The sequence below is a fragment of the Oryza glaberrima genome, chromosome 5 (assembly GCF_000147395.1).
Source record: "Oryza glaberrima chromosome 5, OglaRS2, whole genome shotgun sequence".
Lineage (NCBI taxonomy): Eukaryota > Viridiplantae > Streptophyta > Magnoliopsida > Poales > Poaceae > Oryza > Oryza glaberrima.
The window spans coordinates 19,904,230-19,914,997 of record NC_068330.1 but is presented as its reverse complement, the minus strand read 5'-3'; the positions used below and the strand labels follow the sequence as shown (position 1 = coordinate 19,914,997).

The window sequence follows — 10,768 nt, the reverse complement described above, 5'->3', positions numbered from 1 at the left end:
TTTTCCCATTTTTGTTTTTTTTTTCTCATTTTTAGATTTTTCTGGGTGGTGTTTTGAATTTTCTGCAATTTTGTTCGTGAAAATTTAAAATTTATGTAATGAAATCTTTAAACCTTAGTCCAAATAAATCAATCCCACCAATCCCTTACCTGTTCAAATAAACCAAATGATAATCACGTGGTGAAAGGGATTGGGTGGTGGGAGGGGATCAACCCAATCCCCTCCGGTGACCGTTTTACCTGGGTATAATTATCCCTTGGTGCCGAACGAGGCCTGAGTTTGTGCAGTTTGCAGTTGTGCCACTTACATATGGGCATTACCACGTACCGCTCCCTCCACGCGCAGCCCAATCCCCCGCCACCGGCGATCGAGGCATAGACCGGTCCGCCGCGACGGGTAAGCCACCGCAGCTCAAACATTGCTTACCCAATTATACTACCATATACTATCAGAACGAAAATATTAGCATCACCTAAAACTGACAAATCTGGGCGACAGGTTATAACAATATGGATGATTAGCAAATATGAAGTTCTATACAAAATTGCTGTTTTGCACATTACAGTGAGTGGGCAGCCAGACATCTTTAATCACCTTGCAGCCTTAAGAAGCAGCATCACCCCGTTCTATGGCTCTCGGAATAGAATCAGACACTAACCTCCTGGATCAGCTGGTTAAGCTATCAGTCAATCATGTTGATTCAGAGTAACTGGGAATAATCCCAGCGTTAACAAGGAGGCATAGGATTGCACCCGTAGTATAATATCGACTAATAACAGAACCAGCACAGTCCTCGCCAACAAACTTACTGATCATCTAGGATGCAACAAAACTCATCGTCTTGACCATGTAGCTTGGCTCCCCTGGTATGACGAAGTCACTACCTGTCAACAGAAAAAAAAAAAAAAAAAAAAGAGGAAAGAGCATATGTCACGTTTTCCGTGAGGGTTACCACGGATTCTACAAGTCAAAACGATAATCAGCATGATGCCAGGAGGCCAGCTAGTATTGTTCTGACAGCAAGAGTAATGCTAGAGCTTATTGAAAACAAGACGATACCTGATACATTGATGATCCCTTTTTAGTGATATAGCCAGCATTGTTCAAACTTTCCACAATAGCATCTAAATTTGCAACTTGCAAGCTGATACGATCAGCTAAGCTGTACATCTCCTGGCAATAGGAAAGGGATAGAACATGATGGAACGATCAAAGATTAAAAAAAAAAAGGCACCTACTAATTACAATGCTTTGTTTGTGACTAAATACTGTAAACAAATCAAGAAAGCTGCATATCTTCTTTCACTGGATAAACCACACACCAAAAGAACAAAAATGCTCAAAAAGTAGCAAAGGAAAATATTCTTCAATTAGAGCAGAATAAGAATTGTGTCCATTTTTCCATTTTAATTGATTTGACTGGTGTGATGTTGTATAATTCGACAACTGAAACAAGAACTCTTCAGCAAAAAAGACATTTGAAGCATAATTGCCATGACACTTACATTCATTGAAAAGCAATCCTTTTTCTGCAAATCACACTGCTCGTTTAAGGCGCGGAGAAATTTCTTTGATTGCTTTTGATTGCTCATCCCACCACTTCGAGCAAAGTCCACAACACCGTGCTCATCAACACACTTGTCATATAAGGATTCCGTCATTATGTCTATGACCTCCTGTCATGTAAAAAAAATGAACAATTTAAAAATATCATTCAGCTTTAATGCTGCTGAGTTGTTCAATTGTGTTGTCACTGGATTTCTATCTGCCTTTGGCTGGAAGAAGTTACTAATCAGGTGGTGCAAATGTGAGATTTTCAAATTTAGAACTATAGTAGGAAGAATTAGGAAACAAACAAACAAACAAACAAAAAAGATCTGCAATGTGAACATAATTTGCACAAGTGTGGGTGAAATGGCACAACTTGTTGTTTTTTAAGTTTGATTTAATAATATAAGAAGTCAGGTTTACCCAGCAACAGAGATTAGAGACTTAGCAACCTTTTCAGCACTCAAGTATTTAAGTTATTTCACCTTAGCATCTTCTAAAGTCACTTCTTCTCTTAGATCCACCCGCGCACGAGCTTCTGCCAACCTTACAAGGCTTTCCAGTTGCCGGGCTGTGATGGGCGTACCATCAGCAGAATCACTTTGTTTTCTCAAATCCAAATAGAACTTTTGCAGACTGTCAGCTGCTGGCGACGGCATGCTTAAAGAGGAAAAATAGTAAGGTTAGGGGAAGCACTACAGGCAAAAAGGATAGGGATAGCCAACAGTTTGCATTTATGACATTTTATGAGTGAAAGAGGAACTTACGAGATTCGGGGGTTAACATGGCTTCTTGCATAAGATATATACTTGCGAAGTAATGGTCCAGGTAATGGACAGAAATCCTTGTCTTTCTCAGGGTGCAATCTCAGCCTTGAAGCTAATGAAGTTCTACCGACACCAAACTCTGTACTGACATTAAATTGAGGCACTGAAAGAAGGCCCAAATCAACAATGATGGATAAGTTTTTAGTTACGAAAACCAACAATGATTGGCAACCGAAAAGAAGGCACTATAAATCAGTTTTGAATAAACCAAGAAAATACCTGTTCTTATCCTCTTGTTGGCTGTGAAAGGGCCTCCATCATTGGAGTGGAGCTGCTTATCGGAAATAGTAAAATTGTTTAGTTATTTAACTATGCATGTTTCCCTAAATACATATCCTTTCTTGCTAAATACAGATATATTGCATCATGTGAGCATATCCCATATCAGTCATATATACTTAACAGATGAGAACAGGAAACATGGTTAACATTCACTTACTGCAATTATGTGATCTGATACTCTCTTATCCAGCAATTCATCTGGCTTGTCAAGTAAAATGAAAACCAAGTCAAACCGAGAGAGGAGGGCGGCACTCATCTTTAAATTCTCATTCACTGTTTTTGCTCGGCTACAAAAAGGTACTTAACTGTTAAGTTGGCAGTAACACGCAAATTTAATATCTAGCAGGGAAGCATCTCAATTGAAAACACACAAAATATCATATCGAACAAACAAATAGTATGGGTGCATCAATAAAATGAAGACATGACACCATAAATAATTTATATTTTCTGCATAATTACAAATTTTGCACAAAAACCATCACAACAAACAAGTTTGAATGTCACGTCACCAACCAACATATTTAGAAGCAAAAAATTCTCAAAGAACTACAACTCCATCAAATTAGAGCCTTAGCATTCTAGAATCCAGAACAATCATACAAAACTGCTTTCGCAAGAAACTGTGACTTCTGCTGCAGCTCTGCGCCGCTGACAATTAAAGATTCAAGATCACGAGCATCCACGCATCATTTCCCTCCCATCGACTCCTTTACCTCCTCAAATAATGCCCTTAGTGCTGATACGCACCCCAACCAACAAGCTATTCCAGGTGGCTAATATGATGTGCCCCCATCCACCCTAGGTAACAGGACATATTTAGCTTTCGTCACTGAAGAGTGAACCCGAGTTGTAAGCAAGGTTATGATACAATGTTTCATAGGTTTGTGAGTATTTTTGCTCCTAAATATGTAGTTATGCCAAAAAAGAAAAACTCAAACTTAAATACGTAGGGCTATGATAGTTTCACATAAATGTTAGCTTTGCAAAATGTACTCTAAATAATTTGAGATGAATGGAGAATGGTATTACTTGCAGGTTTGTCCATAGTACAAAAAACTGGATCGGACCGGCGGTTGAACCAGAAAAAACCGAAACCGGCCACCTTGGTGGTTCGGTTCTGCTAAAAGACCGCCCATGCAATCGAACCGGTAAAAAACCAGTGAACCGGGCGGTTTTTCCTTGAACCGGTGGCGGGTTTTTAAGTATCGAACCGGTTTTTATTTTTCCTATGGCAATATGACATGATGAATTTATTATGTTACCACACCACATTTATTTTTTTATGTTGTGACTATGTAATAATAGATATACTGGTTTATTTATGCAAATTTCCACCAATTTGTGATGGTTCTATATTAAATTAATGCAAATCAAATATAATATTAATAAATAAATAAACCGGCGGTTCGACCGGTGAACCGGTGAACCGACGGCCAGAGCGGGTCGACCCCCGGTCCGGTTTTTTATACTATGTGTTTGTCTTATTCACTTGCAGCAAAAACACCAGTAGCCAACACTTCCCAACTATACTACAGCAATTGAACATACTAGCAGTACAAGAAATCTGCCATGACCCATGGCTCACGTTGAAAGTAGTTTAGTTCCTATCAACCCAAGCAAGCGGCCTCCATCCAAACCGTCGCCTTCAGCCCTTCACTCTCTTTTCTGAAGTGTTTAACACCCGATGTACTAGCTTACATCACAGGGATGCACGATGTAACCCTTTATATGAATATGAAGTCATACGAAACAAACTCTATCAAGATCTTGTGCTGACTATCAAAATAACTGGACTCAATCCGTATGCTGCTATTTCTTGCTAACTTTATGGACCCATCTCTATTCCTCCCGGTCACCTTGCTGAATGCATTGGTGCTTAATTATCTCTGGCTCTGTGTGAATGGACTGGATGGTCCACAATCAAACTATAATCAATATCAATTGAAAAGGAAAATATGAACGGAAATGATGGATCAAGAATGACAGGCAGTACACAAGGACCCACTCGTAATGACCACCAACAGGATTAGCAGCCGCTAGCACAGAAGTACGGGCTGATAAACTTGCCACAAGGCCAGCCTTTGCCACAGATACACATTGCTGCTCCATGGCTTCCAGTAAAGCCTATGAACTCAAATTCATTAGAAACATGATGTGGCAGGTTAGGGCTTTCTAATTAACATTTCAGAGTGAAGCTTATACAAGGTTAAAACCTGATGCTCTGCTGACATTTTATCGAACTCATCGATACAGCATATTCCACGGTCAGCAAGGACCATGGCACCTGTAAACCAAAGGGTCAAAATTATTTGATAGGCCACTTTATGTATGTGCCATTAAATTAGTCAAGAAAAAAAATACTACCAGACCCACTTGCATCCTACTCCCTCCGTTCCAGAATATAAGCATTTCTAGGTTTTTTTTTAGCAAATAATGAAGTTAAGGGAAAAGATTCCCTTTTAGTCATCTCAGTTGTCAAATTTTGAATTGCTTAGATTCCCCTCTCGAACATGAAACAACTGATTGGCTGAAAATATATGGATTTCTGTGCGTTGGAATCAGTGCCCAGAAATGCTTATATCTGGTACTCCCTCCGTCCCGTAATATAAAGGATTTTGGGTGGATGTGACACATCCTAATACGATGAATCTGGACATACCATCCCTTATATTATGGGACGGAGGGAGTACAATGTTTTGAGTTCTAGAAATCCTTATATTTTGGAACAACGGGAGTACTTATTTTGTTCCACTCACAGGTTTTAAGACAAAAACCCACCAGGACAGACAAGCCAGTTAGGTAACAGAACTTAAACTACAGTCTAGGGAAGGGACAAAGGACAATCTCATATGCTTACCAGCCTCAAATGCATAATCATTTGACATAGAATCTTTAACCACAGCAACAGTTAGACCAGCATTTGTTGTTGTATTCCCACAAACATATATACCCCGTGGAGAAACAGCTGCTGCAGCCTGTAGCAGTTGACTCTTGCCTAGTCCAGGATCACCTAGAATTGCATTGAGCAAGAGTTTTAATTGCACTGTGAGAAATGCTAAGAAAATTCTTACCAAGAAGCTTAGACCCTCTATAAGTGAAGGATTACCAACAACAACAGCATGAATGTCTCCTCTCACTGGGACCTTGTTTTGATCAATGGAGTGCTTCTGCACACCACCGAAAAGCGCAAGGGTGATACCAGCTGAAAAATTGGAAATATTCATTTAGTTGTATCTAGCAATAAAATGCAAAGCAGGAAAAGGACCAAGAAGGGCTGGCATGTTTGTAAACAGTAGTGTAGTAGAATGGGTGCTGTATGCTCTAGTTGAAAAGGAGAACACACATATCTCAGAGAACGGGAACTACCAGTAGCTTAGTCAATTTCACCACCCCCAGTTTGATTGTTCTGAATAGATGAATAGATGATAGATTATCTGATTTTATGATAATATTCAAGGGTACAAACGAATGAATTAATTATTACAAAGTGCAAAAGTTGTTTTTGAAAAGTATTCTAAGCAATTTGTATATAGAAAGTTTTTGCAAAAATCACAGTTTAGGAGCTTGGGAGATACATTCTCATTTTTTTCATGCAGCACAAGAGAGTTCCTATAGAAGATCATTTGGGCAGAAAATGTTGCAGCGGTCCAGAACTAATTGAATAAAAAGAAAAAAAGGAATTGTTATCTCATTTCGTGTAAACAGAAATTAAGGGGAGCGGTAGGTTTCACCAAAATATTTCATTCCGTTATTGGGTCAGCTCAGAGTGAATTAAATTTAAATCTTTAACCACATTAAATAGTAGATGGAAGATAAGGATAATACCAATACCTTTTACAAGTTCATGTCCATAGATAGAGGGGCAAAAGGAGTGAAGAATTTGACGAAAAACATCAGCACCGTGTTCTTCCTTAAATTTGGAGATGAATTCAAGATCCTTTTCAGTAAAAGCTTGAAAACCGAAAGATCCACTAGCAGCATCTGAATTTCCTGAAGCAGCATGGACCTTTGAGTTTCTTACTGAAATTGCTTCCAGGTACAGGTAGTATAAACCTTGGTTCCTGCTTTTGGATTTCCCTGAAGATACAAATGAAATATTGTGTAAAATTAAGAAATTAGAAGGGGGGAAGCTCAGATCAAATAAGAGTTTATCTGCATATATGGCATCAGCGGGTAAGGGTCAAACAATAGTAAGGCTGTTCAAGGAGCTCATAGAAAGCATAGAAAGCTTTCTATGCTTTGTTCTCCATTATCCTATAAATAATTTCTTGATTCTTAAATTCAAGGAGCTCATAGAAAGCATGCATATATCTAACAAAGACCAAATGATCTTGCAAGTTCTAAGAATGTAAAGTGGGGGAGAGGTAAAATAGATACCCTCATGCTGCCAAATACAGCATTAGATAGGTTTCCCTATAGTTAACATGGACTATAATAGTGCTTCTAATGAACTGTTTATGCTCAGTAGTCCATGAGTTGATCTGGTGATTCTGATTTCTATATATCAGATTTAGGATATATGGTCTGGAAGAAACAAAAAAATAGAAAGCTATTTTCTTGCTTTGCTCAAATGCTATTTTCTTTTCAACTGCTCCATCTAGAAAAAAAAAATCGTAATGTCACATGGTAGATGGCCAAGGCTCTCTAATCAGAACATTAACATCCAATCAGATTAATGATCAAATAAAACAAGATGCTGACAGCATATGTGCCTCTATAGGTGTTGTGAACAAATCTGAGGCATTTATAGATAAACACTTTTTGCCAATGATTGCCAATGAAAACGCAAAATTTGAAGCCTGTGTGTGAGCCAGTAAATCCACAAGGTTTAGAAAAAGAAGTAATGCAAAGAAATATTAATTTCTCAAAAATTGTACCTCCTCCAACATCCATGTAGTTGTTCAGTACTTTGACGATTCCAGTAACTGTTACAGTCTCTCCAGGGATGCAACAATCTACAAGATCCTCTGTAAGCTCACACTCTATAGTTCGTGGCACTCTGCCTTCTTCATGGCTTTCACCACTAGCAAGCTCTTGTATCCTGATTTGGAAACAATATGAGAAAAGCTTTAGTACCATAAATAAAGGATAATGTAGTAGTTTATTTATCACTTGCCTTATTTTCTGAAAATCCATCAACTTTGCAGTAGATCTCATTGGTATGAATGTTCTGCTCTTGCATCCCTGAATACTGCACGATACTGGAGGTGAAAACTTCCCATCACAGAACACACGAGGGAATTTTGTAGCGCATTTCATGCATTGGAAATTCAGCTGCAGCACTAGAGGCTTCACCGTACTTACTTTTAAGACTGTTCCACGCACTGTCACAAGTTTCTCTGCCAAGTGAATCTACAAATTAGTACTTTGATTTATATGTGCACAAACTTTAGCACGCGATGATAAAAGGCAGAATGACATTTACTAATATACGCCGCTTTTAAATTCTTCAAGGCAATAGTCTTGGTGTGGTTGTAAAGCCTGATATTGATTTTGTTGATGTCGCCCAACTGCAAGTCCCTGCTAGCACACACAATCTGAAGAAAATATCAAGAACTGACATATCAGGTATAGTGGACCAAACATGAAAGCACTACAAAAGTAACAGGCTCATTAATTCTAGGAAAACATGAATAGAAACATCAACCAGATGAACTGCAGCTCCCATGGAAAGCAAGGCTTCTTTTGGATTTTCCTGGAGAGCTTCAGTAATCCAGGTCAAATTCGATAGCTGCTGGAAATCAACTGGAAGGGAGAGGATATCACCATCATCTTCGACCTGTGCATGAAGCCATGAAGTTGTAAGTGGTAACTACTAGTAACCACATTAACCAAAGAGAGTAAATTACAAATTCGCATTTTAAGATTCTTGCAATGATTGAATTGTTTCCTAATTCATATGAAATTCATGCATTCGCAATTAAGGCATTAAGAGAGTAGAAACTAAACGCCCATTAACATCGAGTTGCAAGCTCCCTGAACGAGCTAAAGTAAATAGGTAATAACACTATAACAGGAACCTTTACAAGCTTAAACACTTGCTCTTGTTTAAGACAAAGTAAACACTTGCGAAGATTCCTTAGAAAAACATTTATGAATTGCTCACAGTACTCACTTTAGTTGCGATTTCCAGAACATTTCAATTAACGATTGGAGCGTCCATCCGCTAAAATCGTAGACATTATCGAGAAATGCCACCACTGATATATTCTAAGTTGTAACACCGATCACGCATGAACCGATCTCAACAATCGGACCATACCACAAGCGCGGAACCCTAGCATGGGCACCGCCGGTCCGCCGTGAGGAGAGCTCGAAGGGCAACGCCGCAGAGGAATGAAATGGGGGAGGGGAGCCACCGCTTACTCGCGAGAGGAGGTCGCTCGCGTCGGGGGAGGAGAAGAGGTCGACCAGGTCGGCGGCGAGGCGCGCGCTGCGGCCGTCCGCGGCGAACTCGCTCTCCTCCGGGAAGTACTCCGGCCAGACCGCCGCGAGCCCCGCGGCGGTGGCGGCGTCCATGGAGAGGCCGCCGGGTTTGCCCTTGCGAGGACCATCGTCGTACATGTTCGCCTGAGAAATGGGCCGCTCCCTTCTCTCTCCGGCGAGTTGCGCGGCGGCGGCGGCGGCGGCGGCGGCGGGAGAGGAGAGTTGGGGGGCGGGCGGAGCGAAATTTTTAGCGCGGCGAGCGAGGACGGCTTGAAGCTCAGCGGGCGGAAGCAGACCTGACATGTGGGTCCCACTTTTTACTATGGCCCACATGTCAGCGGCGAGGAGCTCTCCCCTCTCCGGCCCGCGTTCGAGCCCAATCACAAATTCACAATTCACAGCAGGTCTTCAATACTGTATTTCGTAAATCGTGATGGCTTTTTTTCCTTCCTACTTGAGGCTGCGTTGTACTGAGCAAGAAAGAGATAATTTTCTCTCGTTTTACACGCACACAATTTCTAAACTAATAAGGGCACCCGCAATGATTATCTATAGACTCTCTACAAAAGATTTATGTCAGTATATTTTCCTACTTGGAAGAGATAAAATGAAGAGAGAGAGCAAAGCTATCTTACTAACCTGGAGATAGTCTATAGAGAAAAACGAGGCAATGGATTAGAAAGCTATAGATACTCATGTAGACATACCATTAAAGTGGTTTACTATTAATGTAGTCTATTGCTGAGATGTACGTGCTTTATATATAGCACATTACTTTACCATTACGGGTGCTCTAAACGGTATGTTTTTTAAAAAAGTTATAGAAAACATATATTGATTTATTTCTAGGTTTAAAATAATTAGTGGCTCATCTCGCTTTACCTGTCTTTTTTGTTTTTTTCATTCGAACACAATCTATGCTAACACACAGATAAAAAAAATAATCAGCTGTTCATGTGCTCCAAGACCAAGAGAGATGCATGGACTTGGCTCAAAATGTTTTTTTCTTTTTTTTTTACAACTAGTCCATGTCTCTATGCTATCTAACTGTAGAGATTGTAAAGAAAATTATTGATGGATTGTTTAAAATTATATTTTAATCATTTATACTTTTTTAAATATACTGTCAATATGGGTTTTAAGTTTCAACGATTTGCCCGACTAAAATAGCCCATATCATGACGGTAGAAGGTGTGCTAACAAGTACAACATATACAACATTGATGCTCCTCATCTGATACAGGAGAGGAAGAAAAGGGAGCGGACAAGGAGGAGTTCGGGGAGGGGAGGTGGAGAAGATGGGGCATGTAAGATTGCTGTTGACTATGCTCGAGTATAATGAACGAGAAAAAGGCGATAACTAAGAAGTAAAATAATCGGGTACTAAAAAGCAGGCATGCAAGAGGATGAAATCGTTTTAAGGAAATATGAAACAACAACGATGAATAAAGTCGAATAGGAAACAAAACTTTAACTAATGGATAACGAAAGATAACATATACAAATCAAAAAGACATAAATGTTATTAAATTTTAAACTATATAACGATAAAGACAGTATGTTGTGAACGTCAAACTGACCGTATATTTTTTAAATAATCGTGCATACTTCAATTATTTGTACATGTGGGGAGAAGGGGGCGGACAAGGAGGGGTATAGAGGAAGGAGGATGGAGAATAGGA

The 10,768-nt window shown here is 39.6% G+C and overlaps 1 protein-coding gene across 1 annotated transcript; it reads right to left on the bottom strand.

Annotated features, from left to right (window-relative positions):
- Positions 1-504: 504 nt before the first annotated feature.
- On the bottom strand, positions 505-9,313 carry LOC127773014 (probable DNA helicase MCM8). The gene is made up of 17 exons (XM_052299026.1): positions 9,027-9,313; positions 8,308-8,439; positions 8,086-8,197; positions 7,777-7,999; positions 7,538-7,701; positions 6,492-6,737; positions 5,767-5,862; positions 5,518-5,670; positions 4,874-4,944; positions 4,666-4,784; positions 2,815-2,944; positions 2,595-2,646; positions 2,316-2,478; positions 2,034-2,208; positions 1,506-1,676; positions 1,060-1,173; positions 505-884 (listed from the first exon to the last, which is right to left on the bottom strand). Exons 1-17 carry the CDS (start codon positions 9,222-9,224, stop codon positions 834-836), a joined length of 2,370 nt encoding a protein of 789 aa, XP_052154986.1. The 5' UTR covers positions 9,225-9,313; the 3' UTR covers positions 505-833.
- Positions 9,314-10,768: the final 1,455 nt, after the last annotated feature.

Coding starts and splice junctions, on each gene's coding strand:
- LOC127773014 (XM_052299026.1), bottom strand. CDS start 9,224: ATGTACGACGATGGTCCTCGCAAGGGCAAACCCGGCGGCCTCTCCATG. Junction 8,000..8,085: donor TTTAAAAGCGGCGTATATTA/GTAAATGTCATT, acceptor TTCACTTGGCAG/AGAAACTTGTGACAGTGCGT. Junction 6,738..7,537: donor CTACATGGATGTTGGAGGAG/GTACAATTTTTG, acceptor TTGTATCTTCAG/GGAAATCCAAAAGCAGGAAC.